The sequence below is a fragment of the Taudactylus pleione genome, unplaced genomic scaffold, assembly GCF_031769625.1.
Source record: "Taudactylus pleione unplaced genomic scaffold, aTauple2 ptg000010l, whole genome shotgun sequence".
Taxonomy (NCBI): domain Eukaryota; kingdom Metazoa; phylum Chordata; class Amphibia; order Anura; family Myobatrachidae; genus Taudactylus; species Taudactylus pleione.
In genome coordinates this window covers 3425504-3448125 of record NW_028284413.1, presented here as the reverse complement: position 1 = coordinate 3448125, position 22622 = coordinate 3425504, and the positions used below count along the sequence as shown (strand labels likewise).

Sequence of the window (22622 nt, the reverse complement as noted above, 5' to 3'; positions counted from 1 at the left end):
ACCACTGCTGATCCATCTAAACTGAGGAGTCTGGCACTCTAAGCAGCCATGTACATACCTGGCACAGGGCACTGCCACTGACTTTCCTCCCCCTCACTGATTGTAGCAGGTCTCCATCCCTTATATTCAATATTGCACCCAACAGTGACCGCCTCTATAAATTATAAAGTACATACTGTATGTAGCCAGACTATAAACAAAGTCCAGCCTGTGTCAGTGCGGCTCCTCTCTCCAGACTCGGTCCTGTCTAATCTCCACCCGCCTGACGTCACACGCACAACTCAGAGGGGGGCACAGTGTGGAAGCCTCTGTGGCTCTGGCTGTTTCTGACAGCTGCGAGCCACGGGCGGCCGGGCTTAGGTGCCACATTAGAGTCAGACGGCAGGCGCACTGTTCTAAAGCATCTGGAGCTTGCACTCCACTGGAGCCGCCCTTCCTACGCCCGAGTATACCAGGGTGCCCATTAGATTTGACATCTCATTTAGTACCATAGTCATTAACTGTCTTCTCTGTCCAATAATCCCTTTATATTCACCAGGTCTCTTACCAGTCTTTTTCAGAAGTGATAATTCTCTTAATATAATAGTTAGGTGGTTGGTCACATCTAGATAAAAGATGCAACAGACTCACTTTCCTAATAGCCTTCACAGAATGGTATAATTATGTATAAAATATACATTTCCCTGTGATAGGTACAATAAAGCAAAGTCACCTGTGCATGATTAAAGGAATCCACAAAATGTTACTTGTCAGACCAATAGACATTTTATATGGCAACCTGCCAGCCGCAGATGCCTGCAGCATACACTATAATATATCTCACAGATTATTAGCCCCGACATCTGCGCTCCGCCCCGGGGGAGGAGACATTTCCCTGTTCCCTCCATGGGAAGGAACACCGGAAATGTCTGTCTATCAGCAGCGGCTGGGCATACACTGCCCGATGCGGCCGACATTTTAACTCACAAATATCACATCGAACGGGCATGCTGGACAATCCGGCATGCCCGACTGAGCGATATTTAACCCTCAGTCGCCCTCACACATGCTACAATTATCGGGGCGATGCACGGATATCAGTCAGATCGCCCCGATAATTGTAGCGTGTATGGCCAGCATAAGTGATACTTGAGGACTAAAGTTGAGAACCCCTGGTGTAAATGCATTCTCTTATTTCCTCTTACTCTTTTAGATATTTATGCATAAAATAGGAGTTTAATTGGTCGTGTTTGTAAAAGTGTGTCCTGGTCACTTTGCGTACAGAACACTCGGTCTTTGAGATTTATTGGGCTAATCATCAACTATAAAACTTTCTGCTTTTACATTTTTGTATACAGTGGATTATTATTCTGTGTAATTAATACTTAACTGCCTTAAGCTACTGACACTAGCATCCATTCAGCTTGCAGGTAATTAGACCATCATTTCCTGATCAGCAAAGCATGGTATTTGCTTCATTTTTATTTGGCCTATAAGTACTCTACATCCTGAGTTGGAAAATGTGACAGGATTTCTGGGAGCTACAGACAGCACCAAGTATCACAGGGATAAATGGTATTTTGTGTGGCATAGTGCATGAAAAGAGCTCTTATTCTATCTCTTGGAACTAGTTTTCCACTGAATGAAACTGTCTGTTACGTGGAATATTCCACCTACTACTAACTTGTACATGTTCTATGATGCTACGTCCAGAAACTAACCAAATAGGGTCATATCTTTAGCTACTGTTCTTAATGCAGTTTTGTTGAAATTATTCATTGTGATCTGCAAATCTCTCTTTTTCTTTCAATATACTTTTGTCCAGGTAAATAAAGCTGCAAATACCAAAAATGTATTATAAAAACATTAATATACAAATACTGATGTAGGCAATACACATTTGTAAACAAGATAAATATACAGTGAGCACTGGGAGCTAACACTAGTAGCTTAAATTATTTTTAAGCTTTCACAACCATTAGCTAGAATGTCCTTGCTACAGGTGCCTAAATGTACCTAGAACTGTTTTAAGATTTTAAACAGCATCCCAATATCTTCATTTATTAGCGATACTTTTTGATGGCGGCACATTTTGTTTAGTATCATGAAGGTATTAACAAATATCCTACAGGCATTTACCATTACTTACCCCTCCGGAAAAGTCCTGTAGTGTTACCGTCCTCATAGTAGTCCTCTGATGTGGTGCTTTGCAGCCTACCACTGCCAGCTACGGCTAACGAGCAATGCGCATGTGCATTTTGCTTCCACCCAGTGGGGTCTCAGCAAAGCCTGGAAGGTTTTGCTGAAGCTGGCAAAGTTTATCTATAGATAGCGAAAGGGGTGCAGTGACAAATAGCTTTAAGCTAAGCAACATTCTGCCACCCTGAAGTGCTGAAGGACCAAGAGCTATGATCCCGGTCCCCACTGGTCGGTAATCAGCCCTGCAGCCTGGGACTCAGCCCCGGTTACAATGACAGTCTCCACCAGGTTCCCCCGGTCCAGCGCACCGGGGGTTAACATGTCTGCCTTGGATACATTCCTCTCCGGTGCAGCACACTGGGGGTTAACGCTCAGTGCTGCTGCAGCTGTCGGAAGTGGACTGGGGCCACGGCGCTCAACACAGTTTAAAATAGCACTTTAAAACACTCGGCACCTAGAGCCAGACATACATTTAGCATGACCGCCTAGCGCCTATAACATTTCTAACATGGCGCCGCAGCACTTGCCCTTCTGGGCAGCGGCTGCCATTAACAGGCCGGCCACACTACACTGAACAGCCCGTTTGGTGCACCAGGGACTTTGCGCCAAGAGTTCCATGAGAGTATTTTTTATAATATATGAGTCTTAATGTATCACCAATACAACAAAAGTACAATGTAGGGGTACCCTGGATACTGAAGCTGGCATTTCATGAAGCTTCTGCGTGCGACATTGGTTTCGATAATGACCCGTGCCGTGCCTCGCACCCCATAGGATTATACTTAATATGTGACCTTATACTAATTCCTTTGTGGCAAAAGAACTAGTGTGCCTAATACACTATAAGCGACTTTGTATGCAGCTATGATGTGAATAAAATGCAAAATTCTGGACAAAGTACAAAAGTGCGGGGATCGCTACCCGTGGCGGAGCTTCTATGTTGCGCCAAGGGTCTTGTGCCATATGGTGCAACAATGCTAGGTGAATGAGGACACATTTGTAGACTTTTTTATTAGAATTATATCAAGGAGCCAGATTGCCACAAATCGTAAAACAGGACTGTTCTGCATCAATCCATATGCCTGTATATCTCAAGAATGATACTTGCTCTCCTTCCAGCTGGTGATCTATTTTAGACCCAGTTACTACACTTGTGGGATAGAATAAAAACAATGGTCTACTTCAGATACACGTCACTTTCCTTTGCCATGAAAGAATACAGACATACCAAAGGAGCTGGATGTTTCTAGGTAACACATCTGTCTAAACAAAACAATATTACAGAGCATGCAAAGTCACTGTTAATATGATGATGTGATATGCACTAATTTGGTAATACAACTATATAGGTTTTTGTTAGTTCATTCATTGCATTCACCTTTATTTTTGAGAGTTAATTTTGCAACTTAACCCTTTCACTGATGAGCCCTTTTTCAACATTTTCACTAGTCTCCTTCAAACACCAATATCACAATTTATTTTATGTAGTACCCACACATTTTTTTTTCCAGAAGACTCTGAATGTTCAGGAAGTAACATTAGTCTGTTTGCTTATTGCATTTAGTAAAACTGGAGAAAAGAGTGTTTTGTTTTTTTTATTTAATTGAAATTTTAAGAAAGTGAACTAAAATGTTATTTTATTTTAACCCCCATTGCGCAGTGGGAAAAAGATTAGAGAATGATGGGATTATCTTAGGGCAGTGGCGTAAAGAGGGTGGGGTGAGCAGGGCGGAATGGGTATGATATACCGCCGGCCGCGGTTCGATTCCCGTCAGCGGCAGCCCGACAGGAGCAGAGTGCGACGCAGCGGAAGCCCGACAGCGCTGGAAATCCCGATCGTGGATAGGTAAGTATCCACTAACCTATCCTAACCCCCCTAACCCTCCTTAGGGGTGCCTAACCCTAACTTCCCCCCCAAGTGCCTAACCCTAATCCCCCCTCTAAGTGCCTAACCCTAACCACCCCCTTCCCCGCTGCCTAAACCTAAGTCCCTCGGGGGGGTGCCTAACCCTAAGTCCCCCCCGGGGGTGCCTAACCCTAACCCTCCCGGGGGGGTGCCTACCCCTAAGTCCCCCCCGGGAGCCCTAAACCTAAGCCTCCCCCCCGCGGCTGTCCGCTTGCGGCGCCCGGCATCACTACGATCGTGATGCCGGGCGCCGGTCTCCCGGCGTCGAGGAAATGCGGGCGTCTACATCTAGACGCCCGGCATTTCACCCTTGCCGGGATAAGACAGTCGGGAAGCCGGCTGCCGGTATGTAGGCAGTCGGCTTCCCGATTGCTTCCCAGCAGGGCAAGTGTCCTCTGTGCCGGCAACAGGTGGGCGCTGCAGCAAGGGCAGGGATTTAAATTTTATTTCTTATTTTTTCTCTTTAAAATTCTATATATCTATAAGATCTTTATATTTACCACCTGGTGGTCGGATGATGCGGGCTGAGCGGGGTTGGGTATAATATGTTAACAGTAATAATGTCAACGATGACCTTGTTCATATTCATCATGTAGACAGTGATGACATGTCGACATGTTAGACCACCGACATATCGTCCCTAGTTGTCGAGTGGTGACCCCTTGCTTCTGATGGCTGCAGCAGCGTTTTCCAGGTCCCGGCAATTATTGTGACTTCCAGGGCTGATCTCTGATCTTCCCCCTAGTGCCTAATCCTAACCCCCACCCACAGCTTAACCCTCCCGCTTGAAGCCAAATCTTAATGTCAACATTCTGACCATGTCAACATTTTACCTGCCAATATTCTGACAATGTTGGCACGTTGCCCTAATTTGTGTTTCCGGTGTGTGTTTATTTCTGTCGTTTTGAAGGGACGCCATTTTTTTATTTGCCATGGGCGCTATCTAGTTATGCCTCTGACTCAGTGCCTTATGTTATACAGCAAATAAACTAAATGTAAAAACATTGAAGCGCAAAGAGTGGTAAAACAATGTAAGTGAAAAATGCATAGTCTTTGATGTAAAAGTCACATGTTCTTGTAGCAAAAGTATAAAGTAGACTGTACTGAAACATAGTGATAGAGAAACTTTCCAAATGTCTTCTGATTTCCACTAGTTGATTTGATGGAAAGGTAGATGGTGTGCGGATATTTCCAAATAATTCCAATCCAATTTAATTGAAGGTCTCAGTGTTGTGGCTGTTCCCCTCTTTTCAGCAGCAGGTGACCTAGAATCCTTGTACTATCATGAGCTCCAGAACTGTCCTAAAAAATGTGGCTCACAGGCTGAGTGGAAAAGCAATTGCTCGAAACAGTCAAATATATAAGGGACCAACAGTCTATCAGAGTAAGGGGTCTATTTACTAAGCTGTGTTAGGAGATAAAGTGAACGGTGATAAGATACCAGCCAATCAGCTACTAACTACCATCTCACAGGCTGTGTTTGAAAAATGGCAGTTAGGAGCTGATTGGCTGGTACCTTATCACCTTTCACTTTATCTCCTAACACAGCTTAGTAAATAGACCCCTATGAGTCATGATCTCACAGTGTGAAGCCAGTGAACTAAAGACTGTTAAAATTATCTTGATCAGTTTGAAGTGCAGCAACTTCAGAGTGCAAAGAGGTCAGCAAGTGAGATAAACAGAGATTGTTTCTGTAATCCCCAAAAGCAGCACTTTGGGCCATAAGAGTACGGGTTCTCAGAGCAGAGAAATCATAGCAAAGCAGGCTTTGTCAAAGAGTGGCCCTAATCAAATCTTGTCAGGAGAGAGGTACTTGGGCACTGCTTAGTTACCTGCACTACATGTTAGTGATAAACCAAAAGGCTTACAGTGCTTGCCGCATTGGCGATAGCTAAATATACATAGTACACACTGTTCCTCTCTGCAGGAAAAGTGTTTGCCATACTAGAAAGGGAACCAAATACATATAGGAAACTACAGGCTGTTCCACATTGGATTTACTAAAGGGAAATGTAAAAATAATTATAATGCTTGCCACAACAGAGAGAGCAATTTCCAGTTAGGGTCACATAGACTGTTCCACTCTGTACTCACTGGAGAAAGATATTGTGTAATGATTGCGGAATCCAAAAGACATTTAGGGACGAATTCAATTAGAGGCGAAAAGCCGCGATTGGCGAAAAAGGTTTTGCCGATTTGCGCATTTCACCTGTTTTCAAAGTATCTACATATTCAATTCCCGGGAGTTTTCGCGGCAAAAACAGGCAAAAAAGTTTCTCCAGCAAAAGGCAGGAGAAAAGATGTGCAAAAATCATATTTTGGGGTACAAATGTGGGGACTTGGTTCAGAACCATTTGGACCCCCCCGACCCTAATGACTAATTAGTAAAAAAAACAAAAACAAAAAAAAATCATCTTAATTCACCAAAAAAAGACTTGTCATTCCTGGGGCGAAAATGTTAAAAGTGTTGTAAAATGGGTGAAAATTAGAAAGCCAGGTATTTCGGGGGGCTATAAGGTTGAGACAGGTGTTTTTTAAGATGTTAAAGCATAAGTGAAGTCATACTGTATTTAGAGTGTGAATGTGTGGTTTGAATATGAAGTGGGGTGACTGGGGCTAGGGTTAGGTTATTAGGAATTAATCACAGGTCTGCCCTGGAAAAAATAGTTTTAAAAAAATTTGCACACTTTTCCATAGCTTTTTGGGTGCTTATTTCAGTAAAAATATGTAAAAAATCCATTACATACCATTTTTCCCACAAAATAAAAAATGCATTTGTTTCCTGGACTGTGAGATGCCATACTGAAAGAAGGCATATTTTGGGACTAGACATTCGAAAACAACGAGTTTGAAAAAGAAAAAGGAAACTGTTGAAAAAGAGGATTACAATGTTTTTAAGGAAGTTGTAAAGAAGTTTTGCGGATGTATCTGCATGCGAAATGCTAGTGCCAGCATCTGTGACACTGTAACGTTGCATTTCGCATGCAGATGCACCCGCAATCGCACACATAATATAGACATGCAGCATATCATTTTAATAAGCAGAAGCTGCTTGCGCGTCCTCTTCACACCGCACATTTGAAGAGAAAAAGTGGCATGAAAAGATGCTCGGCGCTAGCAAGTCATGCCATGGCATTGCGCGACTAGAAGGGCTGTGTAACATGCAAGGAAGTAAGATGTATGTAGACAATCTGTAGCTAAGGGGATTGTGATCTGAGGCAACTTAGGAAAGGTAATTATTATCCTTTATTTAGATTAGTTGGAAAGGTATATAGTTTGCATAATTAAATAATTAACTCCCCTATTCAGCTCCCACTGCTCACTCCGTGCACGTTAGCTGTGTTTTATGCCCCACTGCTGTCCAGTTGTTCCCTGAGAACTGGTGTTGCTGTACATGGATGTGATGTGTCTTGACAAAGGTCTGTAACTGGACCGAAACACACACAATATTTAAACAAAATTAATTTTGCCAAATGTATGAATAAAGAAGTAAAGCCTTTAAATTTGTCTACAAACTAGTGGGTGCCCTTATTCTACGTTGCATGTGGACTGTGCCTGATATTCCGAAAATTTTCATTCTGAATGGTACAAATATCATGAGGGATAAATAATAATATAAGGTGAGGTACTATTAAAAAAAATAAATGTATTTCATTCATACAAAAACGTACAGTTAAGTTTAAAACAGACAGCTTATCTGAACAGCAGAGTTTTGGAACAGTCCAACAGGAGGAATACCTCAACGCGTTTCGTCATTTAAATTCTTTTAGGACTTCAATCTCCTGATGAAGTCCTAATAGAATTTAATGAAAACTCTATGGATACATCACCTGGATACAGTGAAACCAAGAGGACTCAATGATCAACTATCTTTTTCTGTTTTTATTTAAACATCACTCATAGCTCTGTATTTTTTTCTATGTATATACAGGTGTTTCTGACTTGGTCCTTACACCCCTATGTAGTTATGTCCCATTCTTTTCCTTAGTGCCTCATGTATTATTTTGGAAAACATAACTAGGGTATTTTTTTGTGCAACTTTTTTTTAGCTATTCCATAGCAGGACTATTGCCCAAGTTCCCAATATGGGGGTAACCTCTTACTCTGTTTCAGATTTTGATACACTCATTTGCATATGTTTATTATCAGGTTTGGTCTTATTTGACATCACTATTGTTTTGCAATTTTTTGATTATTTTGTGTGTTTGCGGTCACACTATTGCTGTCACCGTATAGGCTACTATTTATTATATATGTGTTTTTCTTGCCTTTGGGTTATAATATTTATGCATCGGATATTTTTAGACAAGTACTGATATTCACAGTGCCACCAGGTTCTGCTTTTAATGTCGGTGTTTACTCATGTACTATTGGTCATTGGAATGGACACACGGAGGTGGGTGGTGATCTTGCACTTCCCCTGCAATTGCAGCTGTGAGAGAGCACCTGTATACCCGCTGTCGTGCTTCCAGTGTCTGACACCACAAGTGTTGTGTATACCTGAAGTGCGTCGGATTCCAGCACCGCCACGGGCATGCAGCGCAGGAGTTACCTTCTTAAAGTAGGGTATTTAAGTTAAGCATGCATTTTATCACTGTATTGTTGCAATTTGCTCCCTGAAGACTGGATGAGTGCGGCTTATTTGATTGGATACTATTACCGTATATATATATATATATATATATATATATATATATCAAATATACAGAGGTGCCAAAAGTAATTGGATAGCAGATGTAAAGGTAATGGTAGGTGGCATCACCGTACTGTGAAGTCTTGGAAATGCCAAGACAAGTGTAATCCAACATCTCGTGAGTCAGTCTGAATACTAGCTTAGCAAGGCAACATGAGTTATCAGAGTTTGAACGGGGCATGTTAGTGGGTGTCCAACGAATGGGCCATTCCGTTTCCAAAGTTATGCGGACGTTCAACATTCCTTGATCTACGTCACATGTGTACCGGGAATACATCATACATGGTAGGCGTTATCACCAATCGTGGACAGCACAGTGGTCGAACATGGGTGCCCGTCATGGACTTCATGTACCCTCACAATGATGGAATATTCTAACAGGATTATGCACCGTATCATCGTCCCCTAGCTGTCCAAAATTGGTTTAAGGAGCATTCTGGAAAGTTCAAACGAATGGTGTGGCCACCACATTCACCCAACAGGAACCGATTCAGCAGGGATCTGTACTTGGACCAGTGCTTTTTAATATCTTTATTTGTGACATTGCAAATGGTAATGAAGGAAAACTATGCCTTTTTGCAGATAACACAAAGGTATGAAACAGAGTAGACACATCAGGAGGGGTAAAACAAATGATTGATGATCTAGGTAGACTAGAGGAATGGTCAAGAACGTGGCAACTACAGTTTAATGCCAAAAAATGCAAGATCATGCACTTGGGTCTCAAAAATCCAAAGTCTAAATATAGTATTAATGGCACTATACTGGAAACTACTGAAGAGGAAAGGGATCTAGGAGTCACTATTTCAGGTGACTTAAAGGCAAGCAAACATTGTAACAAAGCAATCAGGAAGGCAAGTCAGATGCTTGGTTGCATAGGGAGAGGAATCAGTAGTAGAAAGAAAGAAGTGATAATACCACCGTATAGGTCATTGATACGCCCTCATCTCGAATACTGTGTTGAGTTCTGGAGGCCATATCTCCAGAAGGATAGTAAGACTTAAGATACTGTACAAAGAAGGGCAACTAAAATGGTGCAAGGTCTACACCACAAAACATACCAGGAAAGACTAAAAGATCTTAATATGTATAGTTTGGAGAAGAGAAGGGAAGGGGGGACATTATAGAAACGTTCAAATATATAACGGGTTTTAACAAGATTAAGGAAGGAGACATTCTTCAAAGAAAGAGAAGTATTAGAACAAGAGGACATGTTCTGAGACTGGAGGGTGGTAGGTTCAGGGGAAATTTGAGGAAAAATTACTTCACAGAAAGGGTAGTGGACAAGTGGAATAGCCTCTCATCAGAGGTGGTAGAGGCTAAGACAGTAGAGCAATTTAAACATGCATGGGATAGACATAAAGATATCCTTCAGAGGAATAAGGAATAATAAGGGTTGAGGTAACAATATGTTTAAAAATGGGGCAGACTAGATGGGCCAAGTGGTTGTTATCTACTGTCAAATTCTATGTTTCTATGTTTAAGTGGTGGAGAGGTCCGTTCGCAGCCAAGATCCTGCACCTACAAATATCAGGGAACTGTGGGAACTACTCAAACGTGGGTCAACATCTCCTCAGAGATTTTCCAACCACTTGTGAAATCGATCCCATGTCTAGTTGCTGCACTTTGCCAGGCTAGAGGGGATCCTACAAGAAATTAGGCATTTATCTCATGACTGTAAATATACAGTATTTATAATACATACCACCTGAAGTCCTATTCCTTTTCTATTATGTGTATCAGAGCATTGTTTTTTGGGGAGTGCTGGGATCAAGGTTCATTACACTTACATAATAAGGGCATAAGTGCTTCCCAAGGCTGACCATTGGTGAACCCTTCATCTATTCATAATTTACTATATAGAAATGCCCCAACTAATATGCCACACAGCAAAGTGCCAAAATCATGCTGTGCCTCATAACACTGCCCCCAATTTAAAATATGCCATACATCTGTGCCACCATTTCATTATATGCTGCACAGCTGTATCCCCAATTCATAATTATGCTATACATCGGTGCCTCCAATACGTATGCCACACAGTGGTGCACCAAATGTATTGTATGCCCCATAGCCGTGAATTATGCTATAGAATGCCCCTAATACATATGCCACACATGTGCCCCCAAATTCTTTATATGCCATACAACTGTTCCCCCAAATCATTATGGCACACATCCATGCCCCAATATATATTTATTCCACACATCTGTGCCCCATTATATGTCAGCACCCATTAACCCCCACATACACACCCTCACCCTGCCAGCACTCAATAAAACCACCACCACCACCCCACACACACACACACTAAGGTTGTCTGTACACACACACTCACACATACTCACACCTACATTAGCCTTGGTCATCAGTAGACCCAGCTGGGACTGAAAGAAACAGCCTTCTTTCTTTTTGAGGACTCAGCGGCACCCTCCATTGGCTGGCGGCCCTAGGCTGACCCTATCACCCATTCAAGGAAGACAAATACAGGTGAGCAGATGTTACAAATGCAAATTGTGGATCTTTTTCGGCTTTAATCCCCCTTTCCAAAACTGCAAAGATTCTACGTGTAGGTTTTCATAAAAGCAAGCTACACTAAGTTGAAAATTATAATGGATTTTCTTTCTTTGCTAATTTTCACCATCTCAGTTTCAATGCTTACAATTTGAAAGAATACTATGGAAGCCCACGAAAGCCTACCATTTTGCAAACCAAAAAACCTACCATATTAACTAACTATTATTTATTGGCACAAGACAGGAGACATCTGGGTTTAAGATCCTCCTGTCACCGGACAATGGCTGCTAAGGGGTCACACAATTTAAAAGAGGGGACTCCTCTGTTTGTCTTTTGTGTGTGTCCCAACTTGTCATTATGGAGCTGGTCGGCAGACGTAGTACATTTCTCCCATGTATGGAAGACTGATGTTTTTGGTAGTATTGTATTGTATGGTCATCTAGGTAATCACCAGACAATAACAGCTAATGGAGCATATCATTTAAAATAAGTGACTCCCATTTTTCGGAAATAGAACTGCAGGTTCACCACTGTTGCTCCAGTTGAATGAGTGTGCACATAAAACTGACTAACTGTTTTGTTGGCTTGCAGCAGCCTGATTGCAGGGAAATCTGAAATGTTAAAGGTATGATGTTTACACTTTTGGATTTTTTTTCCTGGTTGGAGAGAATTTTCCTTTTTAATTTTGAATTGTTGTTGTCTGTTAGCTCTCCTGTTATGTAATTACCACATCATATTAAGTATTATTATTTATTATTATTATTATTACTATTAATAATTTTATTTATAAGGCGCCACAAGTGGTCCGCGGCTCCGTACATACATCAACAGTAGGACAGTATAGGGTACACAGAACATTACATTACAATACAGCAACCAGTAACCAATACAAACAGGGCACAAGTAACAATTAGCACCACAATTCTCAGTATACACAATACAGCTGGGAAGGTGAAGGTGCCATTGAATTGCTAGAGAAGAGGGCTGTGAGATCAATAGGCAGGAGGAAACTGCTTCGGAGCTTACAAAGTAGGGGTACACAATTTGTCCAGGAAAACCCGGAAAAAACAGGTAGAGACCAGAAATCTGACAGTTTGAAATTGGAAACACTGCCCATAGCCAACTTGTGTAAATGTTTTATAGATAAAATGACAATTGTTATTGCCATCACTTTTATCCTGGTCATGTATGCAGCCCAAAATAAGTCTATGCCAGGGGTGGGCAATAAGCAGCCCTCCAGCTGTTGCTGAACTACAAATCCCAGTATGCCTTGCAACATTTTTAGTATGGCCAAATAGCAAAACTGTTGCAGGGCATGCTGGGATGTGTAGTTCTCCAACATCTGGGGGGGCTGCTTATTGCCCACCCCTAGTCTATGCACTAGCTAACAGTCATAGAGCCTCAATGTCACATGGTAAGGATTAATATAATTACAATGTGAATCCTATATATCTGTCTGTTATTACCCAGTTTTGTTCTATTAATGTGTCCAATTGTAAAGCGCAATGGAATATGCTGCGCTATATAAGAAACTGTTAATAGTAATAATAATAAGAATAAGAATAATAAATAGATCCCTGGATATGTTGAGGAACTAATCCTATATAAAGGATCAGACAATGCTCTATAGCTCTTTGTTTTTTAAATATTGTGCAGTCCAGATGATACCAGTTTTAGTTAATAGTGATTGGCATAAAGTACACATTTAATTGTGCCTGTTGAATGTAATATAATTACGCTATGGCAGAGTCTGATGAGCCAGGCTCCGTAAAACAATCTTCTACTAACAGATGCTAATGTTTACCTTGTTTCCAGGGAGGTTAAATGTTTCAGCAAGGCTCATCTGTGCTTGGATTAATATTTATTGGTCAGATATACTTACTTAGATTCTTTGTAGGCCATATATACTTACCTAGAACAGCCTCCATGAAGCAATATTTCATACACAAGACATGTTCAATCTATAATATTTTTGCCGGAAATTTCTTGAAATGTTAAGAAAAATAAAACATATGTGTCACAACGCACCGGTGCCCGTTTACCAGGCTATAAACTAAAACCAGTGCGCTTTACCAAGTGATACACCTTTGTCGTTGTTCACAAAAGAGCTGAGTTAAATTTATGTCAGTTGCTGGAGCGTATCAAGCGTACCAAGTGTACACAAGTACCAGTGATGTAGAGTCGTACACATATGTATTTCAACTCAGCATCACACCCCAAGGGAGAAACTGTCCTTCTATTACAAACAAAACTGTCTAAAATCAATAGACATATATAAAGGCACACATACACTAGCAGACATAAAAACGACTGCACGACTACGACATTGTAATTGTGCAGTCGTTTGACTGTCTGTGCGGAATCGGTATGAAATACCGCCGGCTCGATTCTCGGCAGCGCCTAGCCGACAAAAGCAGAGTTCCCGGCAGCGGAAGCCCGACAGCGCTGGAAATCCCGATCTTCGCTAAGGTAAGTATAAACTAACCTAACCTAACCCCCTAACCCTCCTTAGGGGTGCCTAACCCTAACCTCCCCCCAAGTGCCTAACCCTAATCCCCCCTGTAAGTGCCTAACCCTAACCCCCCTTCCCCGCTGCCTAAACCTAAGTCCCCCTGGGAGGTGCCTAACCCTAAGTTCCCCCCGGGGGGTGCCTAACCGCAACCCTCCCTCCCCCTAGTCTAACACTAACCCTCCCGGGGGGTGCCTAACCCTAAGTCCCCCCCGGGTGCCCTAAACCTAACCCTCCCCCCCGCGGCTGTCCGCTCGCGGCGCCCGGCATCCCTACGATCTGGATGCCAGGCGCCGGTCTCCCGGCGTCGGGGAAATGTCAGGCATCTACATCTAGATGCCCGGCATTTCACCCTCGCCAGGATATGACAGTCGTGAAGCCGGTTGTCGGTATTAAGGCAGCCGGTTTCCCGATAGTATACCGTCTATGCTGTGCCTACACTGAACGAGCAGTCATTCAGTGTAGGCACATCAAACATCCCCTAATATGCTCAACCTGATGTTATCGTCAGGTTGTTCAGCATGTTCAGCCGATGGTTGATGTCAGAAATGACCAGTGGGAGCGCGCATCGCTGGTTGTTTCCGACAATAATGTGCACGATTCTTGAGCGATTGAACGATAACAATATCGTTATTGTTCAATCGCTCAAAGCAATCGGCAAGTGGATGTGTGCCTTAAGTCCTGGCACTGGTCACAAACCAAAGCAAATTCATAAAAAGTATGATTAATACATATAGTTAGTAAAGTCACACTTTATGGGGGAATTCAGTTAGGCACTGGGTTTACCCTACAGGTAACTGAACGCGTTGCTTGATTCAAATAGCCGCGGGAACCGCACGTGCTAAGCCCCGAGGGCGGAAAAATCCATGTTAAAATGCAGACTCATTTCAACACGCTGGGAAACCCATAGATTCCAACACTTTGCACAGAATCTATGGGTTAGCGTGCGGTAGCCCAGGGTTTACCACACAGGGAAAAAGACAATTAATTGAATACAGTAGCTCTGGGCATGAAACCCAGAACTTTTCCCGCATGGCAAACCATGCTCCAAATTTAATTCCTCCCTATATAAAATAATAAATAAGAATATAACTGACTTGGCATAAAAGCATTTATTTATTTAAACTTAAAAACAAATAAACAATCTGCTACATATACACGAACTTGCACAAAATTGTTTCCATCCTATGTATTGTTATACTAAATAATAAATTCCTCTCATTTAAATCAGACCCCAGACTTGACACTCCCACCCCCTTTCTCTAAATTACAATCATTCCCAAAATCTGACAATCTGTCACCAATAAATTACAATCATACCCCAAATCTTACATCCCCCTCTTCCCTAAATTAGTCATTCGCCAAATCTGACATCCCTCTCATCCCTGATTTACAATCCAACCCGATATCTGACAGCACCCCTCCTATCTGAATCAAAATAACCCCCTCTAATAATCATGTCCCAAGGAGGTGCGGGTGATGGCTTCTGTAGTTTTCACAGAAGTGACCACTTTCGTAGTGGTCACTGCATTTGCTACATTGTTTATCACTATATCCAGTGGGTCCGGTGCTATGCGGTAGACCATGGTAGTTGCAGAGTCAACAGATGTGAGTGCAGTGTTTCCAGTCAGGTGGTGAGTCATCTATTGATTATGACTCTGATTGGTGTGCGAGTGGGAGCACTGATGTCAGTAGCGCTGCGTCAAGTCACGTTCCCGGTCTGCAGTTCGCAGTGCCAAGAGGCGTCAGTTCTCCTTGGTATATGGTAAGTGAAAATGACGGTCTACATTTACCGACTCTGGATCCTCTTCTTCATCCAGTCATAGAGGGGCATCTGCATGGGTGGACAGATATAGATGTTCGGGGCGTCGCTCACATAGTAGAAGTAGGTCGCTTAGTGTAGGGCATGGTGACGTAGAGCATTACCCTAACACTGCGTTGTTGCTGGGCATCCGCGCTACTGTTAAGGAGCTGATTTAGAAAGGGATATACGTGAACATATTTGCCATGATGATTAATGCTAGGAAAGCTTTAGCCACTGCAAGGAAGAAAAGGGAATGGGTGAGGACAACTATAGGTCCTACTATAACTGGCTGAGTGGGAAGTATGACTTTTTGGCTTGTCATTTGGAGACACCTCCAGAGTAGCACATGAACATGATTAGGTATCTCCAACAGATACATCATATGTTATATTCTGCAAAAGGTGCAGTCTGTGTTATTTTTGTTTGTGGACGTCTGCCAGGAGGGGGTTAAATTAACATAAAATTTAAAATAAAGCTGAGTCTTTTCCCCTGCCAATATCTGTCATCATTTTAGAAAAGTTTGTTATTGTCAACAGTCTGCTCAGTTTAGTCTGATATCAGCCGCTATGGAGATTAGTAAATTCTGCAGCATGTCTATTACTGATTTACAAATCATGTGAATGTAATATACAACAGCCATTGTCGTTCCCATAAAAAAATGTAATGGGAATATGCTTTTGTACCATGGACTGATTGTGGAATCGGTATGGTATACAGCCGGACATCAGCCCGGCGGATGAAATAACGACACCGGAATGCCGGCATATGGAGATCCCGATAGTGTAAGTATAAAGGCTATCCCTAACCCTTCCCCCCAACCCTCTCTTAGGGGCGCCTAACCGTACCCTCCCCCCAGGGATGCCTAAACCTAACCCCCCCTCCCCGCACCCTAAACCTAACTCTCCCGGGGAGGTGCCTGACCCTAACCCCCCCTTCCCTTAGCCTAACCCTAACCCTCCCGGGGGGTTGCCTAACCCTAAGTCCTCCCAGGAGACCCTAAACCCAACCCTCCTCCCCCACGGCTATCCGTTCCCGATGCCCGGCTTACCTACGATCAGTATGCCGGGCGTCGGGATTTAGGCGTGGTGCTAATGATAGGCGTTGAGATTTAGACACCTTTCATTAGTCCCATGCCGGGATTTCACTGTCAGGAAGCCAGTGGTCGGCATTTCCACCGCCGGCTTCCTGACTACATATCCTGATTGCATATAACAAACAATGAATGCAAATAGATCACAACAGCCACACTAATAATAGTAATAGTTTCAGTGTGTGTGAGGGGGGTATCAATATACACTCAGCCAACTGTACATCATATATATTATATATATTTTAACACTAGCTGGGATACCTGGCATTGCTCAGGTTGAAGAATTTACCTTGAAGTACATCTGCAGCCTTCATTTTTTACATTGCAGACCAACACTGGAGACCATGGCATATGAAAATGTGCTTGGAGGAAATTAGTAACTGTCAGTGCAGGTGCAGTGTGACAGATGATCCTCCAACTCACTGCTCTTCCGTTGGAGCTCTGCCTGCCCCCTACTGGTACATATCAGCCTGTGCCTTCAGATCACTGCAGTTTTAGGCACTGGAAGACATCCTGAGCAAACTCGCTGAAACCAATATATCAAATTAGACACTCCACGGCCTACTCGGTGGGCACAATGTAGACCTCCATAGCCCTTACGAACTTCAAACATAGCCAAAAACCCAATCCTGGTCAAACTACACCACCATGCCAAATTTTGTAGAGCTAGGTACAAAACTCTGACCATGCATAAAGGACAAACAGACAGACAGACACACACACACACACACACACACACACACACTGAAAGGCTCATAATTCCTCCAGCTAAATTGGATCCACTAGTGCATTAAATGCTCTAATATACAAACCAAGAGCATTCGACAAATGGCACAGTTGTTCTGCTACATGAAAGTATTTCACTGGACTAGCTGGTAATATTGTAAAACTGATCCTATGTGTGAAACCTGTGTAAATGCCATTAGCAGCATTGCAGGTGGAAAGAACATGCATATTGACAATTCCAAATGTCTGATGTCTGGAACCACCCCCACTCCCCAGAGTGTAATTTTATCCCTCTACACCGGATTCAGGTCCTACTCATTCCTAATTCATTATTACCAAGTTATTACGGAGTTGGGATTCTCAGACTGCCTGAGCAGATTACATTGCCACGCTAGTAAAAAGCTGATAAATAAAATCATAATTTTTTTTTTAACATTATAAACATATCTTCATCTCACACCTACCCTGCATATTCAGTGTTTGCAAAATACACAAAACAACTTCAGAATGTGGAAGTTGCAATATTACATTTGTTGTGCGCAATAGCATACCATGAATAATAAGTATTGTCTCAGGGTTGACTGACTGGAAGATTCTGAGGGACAAACAGTCCAGCAGTATAATATGCAGAATAAAATGTAACATAAGATACAGCAATATAGCATGAATACAATAAACTCATACTTACCAAGATAAAAGAAGGCATAGATTTCTTCATCATCTGTATTTAATTTTTTTACCTGTCCACTGAATAAAAGCCACAAACCAACAGCTACCACTGATGATCCTGCCAGCTGAAAATATAGAGAAAAAGACAAAAATATTCAACACATTTGTTATTTGTTCACATTTATTTTGATTTAAACAATCTAATTTGCATTTTAGAAACATTTCATATTTTCAGTCCTGTATATCTTATTGCACCTAATGTCGTATTCAAAAGGATTCTTGTAGATCAAACATCCAGAACCCCCAAACACATTCAGAAGGAATTTGCCTGATTCAGAGATGGATGTAATGGCGATTTTTACGCAGAGTGAGCGTTTTTATGCTATTGCGCGTGCGTCAAAGTCGCACTGCGCACGCGCAGCAATTATCTTGTGATTCCACATGCACAGAGAACCCATTCGCAAAGTGAGTTACAGGTAGACGGAGTTTGGGGAAGTGACAGGTAGACAGCGTTTGGGGAAGGTAACGGGGGTGGTTAGAAAAATGCAAGATTGTCTCACCGTTTAATGTCATTATATGGCCGTGCATAGATGAGCCATTGCAAACTCCTACGCAGTATATGAGCTCTCTGTGTGGCTCTCAGGAGAGCCGCTGTATTTGAGACAGGTCTGACCTACTGCAAGGGCTGCATGGCTGGTCGATGTGCTTCGATGTTACGGATATTTACACTGGTACGCGACATCGGACACATATGAGAAGGCAACAGTAGGCATCCCTATGCTCGGGTAAGCTTTGGAACTAATAGCATATTGTCACAGCTGCACTACTTGCAGAATCGCAGATGCAATCTCATTAGCGTCCATCTCTGAATCAGGTACTTAGTCCAGTTAAATCTGTAGCCCTAGTGCTATCAGCGGGACCCACATCCCTAGGGATTCCAGTCCCATGCTGACCAATATAGGGTATGCATGCAAGGGTGCGGGGAACCCACACCACATGTCCCCCCTGTTGTGGTACCTCTAACCTTGCCTCGTAAAGCCTAATACCGGTTAGTGGATATTTTTTATGAACCCACACTCTTTGTCCCTTTCCCTATCCTGAAATTATTTTGCACTACCTAGGCTTACAGCAATGTAATCATGAGTTCAAATGCAACCAGTACATTATATGTGTTGAGTTTGTATGTTCATACCATTTTTTTGTGTTTGTTTTGGCTGCTCTGGCATCCTTCCACAAACCTACACCATATATATATATATATATATATATATATATATATATATATATATATACATATATACATACATACAGGGTACTAAACCATATTCAGGTGCACCCAGCATTGTATTGTTATCATTTGGATGTTCTCTTTACTGTATGGTAGTCATTAAGATGTTTTCTGTATTGTATTGTGGTCACTAGGATGCTCTGTATTGTATGGCTCTCTAATGCGTGGCAGTCATTGGGATACCCTGTATTGTATGGCTTTTTTACCTCATCTATTGCCATCCCCACATATCTTTCACTGATCACCCTCTTCACCTTACTGCACTGAAACTGGGGGTGTCTGTATCTACCCATTCTTTTTTCTTTTATGAATGGACACTAAAAACACAACAGCTTAAGGTAAAACACATGCACATTGGATATATGTGATGACAGTTTTTATCAGCATTTGATTTTATAATATAGATTGGATACTGGGATGCTCTCTCTCAGGATGTCCCTGTATATTGATATCCACAGTTGTATCTATCATCACTAAGAACCACATTTAATATGGTGACATTGCTAATCAACAAAGAATAAAACATATTTTACAGATTTTACAGATGCTTAGCCAGGTATTCATTTACATCCCTCATATATGTATTATACAGAAAATTATGATCACTACTCACAAAGAACTTTGGGCCTGATTCAGAGCCGCTCGTAAGCGGCCGCTCGTTCGCTCTGAGCGATGTTCGCACAACTGCGCATGTGTATGGGTCGTAATGCACATGCTCATGCTCAAACCAGTCATTGCGGTCGGAAATCGTGCACTCGCAAAACAGCGAGGGGCTGCTAATTTGATTGACAGAATGTACTGTTTGTGGGTGGTAACAGGGGAAGGTGCTTGAAAACAGGGGCGTGGAGATCCGAACGCAGGCGTGCCTAACGGTAAAAAGGGCGTTTAATGGGAGTGCATGATTAGTAAAGCAGCGTCATCGACCACGTCACTTGGTTGTCTTTTAGCCCGAACTGCTCGCAGTGATTGCGGTAAGAAAAACCTACCACAAGCACTGCGAGCAGTTCAGATGCCTTTCGATGTACCCGTTTAATCAAATAAATACCGGAGATGACATGTGATGCGAACGGCAAAGGGGCGTCTTTACAAAAAAGCAAGCGCATTTTTCGTTCGCTCGCTCAGACATAGAGGCGTCAACAAACCGCAAAGAGCAAGCGCTCAATTTAAATAGCCAGAACCTTTTTTGGAACGACCGTCCGCAAATAGCGTCCGGCTCTGAATTAGGCCATTTGATTTTAGATAAAACATTTTCATGTTTATTTTCACACTTTGATAGATGTTGTTTCTGTTTGCAATACTAATCTAGCAAAACTTGGGTTTCTATATTATTGCATATACTATAGCTTGTATGACCTTATTTCCCTACTGACACTGATATTGTTGCAACTATGATTATTTTCCATATAACATAGCTCATTCCATTTTCAGATTTCCAACATCATTAGCGTGTTCTATAATTTTAAGTCTGTACCACGCCTTGAAGTCAGTGGCTGCAAAATACAAGATGTGCATGCAATTTCTGTGTTTTCCACCAGACTCTGCCAGCCTTTCCAACCTCATAAGACTAACAGTAGGGGTTTTCCTTTAGAAAAGAAAAACCTTTACCCTATAGTTCTTATTTCAACAAGTTTCAAATATGAAATGAATTTCATAAATGTGTGTTTAAGTCATATATAGTTTGCATTCATTTTTATTTCAGTTACTAACTTAATAGCTGATACTGTTAACTCTACTATTGTCATTATTCTAATGTTGTATTACACTGACTAGCTATTAGTAGCTATGGCCCTGTACATTTTATAATGCACTGATTGGCTACAGGTTACTCTATCCCTGTGAACATAATATTTATTATATTTGGAGGAAGTTTCTTTCCTCTCGCACCAAACAGTCCAGCAAGCGCTATATTAGGAGGGAGCAGAAGTGAAGGTGTTGCAGGCAAGCAGAGACATAGGCCTGGCGCTGGGCTGTAAGGAGGGGTGTTTGGCCAGTGCCGCTGCCAAGTGGGTAGCATGCCCCAAAGTTCACCCTTCTCCACTTTACAGAATATCTGAAGAAGGCACCATGCTACATAGAAAAGCGCAAGGTGCCCAGCACCCATGTTCCTGGAAACTTCTTTGCTCCTGGGGTGCTGTAGCAGGGCCTCTGCACCCTTCTATGACACTGGACATACCCCTAATATAAATAAGTAATTAGAATGCAATGATGTATATATTGTTATTTATTGGCCACTAGAATACTTTTTTTTATTATATATTGGTAATTAGAATACTCTCAATATTGCAATTTAGTAACATAATAATACAATATGTATTGTATATGTACCTAGAAAAATATCTGTAACATGCATTAGTCACTGTACACTATGACATATTGTTCATAACAATATTGTATGCTATAGAGTCTAAATTCTAAGTAATTATAACTCTTTGGAAATAACAATTTAGCATTTTATTTGACTGGGCCACTCACACACTTGAAATACCATCAAACGTTTTTTTGCCATGGTGCTCCAGAAACCTCATCCGTAAAGTTATATATATCAATAATCTACCATTTGATATATATTATTACACTTATTCAATTTATTGAAAGACGATTTGTTTTCTCCTATACTTGTATGCCTGAATCCATGCTTTCATTATCTCCTCATTCAGTCTACATAAGATCAAGGGGTTTATTCATCATCACTTAATTTCTACAAAAGCAGGTGAAATTGAACATTTTCACCTGCAATTGTAGAAGTTAAGTTAAGGGGCAATTCATCAAAAGGTAAAGCAGGAGCTATCACAGATATCTCCTGCTTACCTCTCTCTCCCGGAATGGCTCGCTGTCCCCATACACTAGTATAGGGACAGAATTCATCAAGCTCCAAAACTACAATATTTTCGGAGCTTGACTGCGGGAGCATTTGCCAACTAACAGGGTAAGAGCAGAAGATAATAGAGCATTCCTTGGACTGCAACCAAGGAGGTAACCTCACATATGTATGCTGCTAGTTCAACCCATCTTAAAATTTGTCTTGGGGAAAACCAAGCAACAACCTGACATAAATGGGAAGCAAGATAATTTTTAAGATCAGGAAAAACTAATCTTACATTACTAGTGTTACTCTTGGTGACCAGTCCCTCCAAATAAAATTCACTAGCCATGTTTGAATCTGATAGAGTAGTGATAAAAAATTTAATTGGCAGTGTTTGACTTAGATATAAAAGTTTTAGACCAAACCCATTGTTATGGTG

The 22622-nt window shown here is 41.9% G+C and overlaps 1 protein-coding gene across 1 annotated transcript in view; it reads right to left on the bottom strand.

The window, feature by feature from the left end:
* TSPAN2 (tetraspanin 2) overlaps positions 1-22622 on the bottom strand; it is a 211325-nt gene that overhangs the window by 133589 nt on the left and 55114 nt on the right. The window contains exon 2 of the mRNA XM_088467423.1: positions 18112-18217. Coding sequence (XP_088323549.1) covers positions 18112-18217 — 106 coding nt within the window. The remainder of the gene's footprint in view (positions 1-18111; positions 18218-22622) is intronic.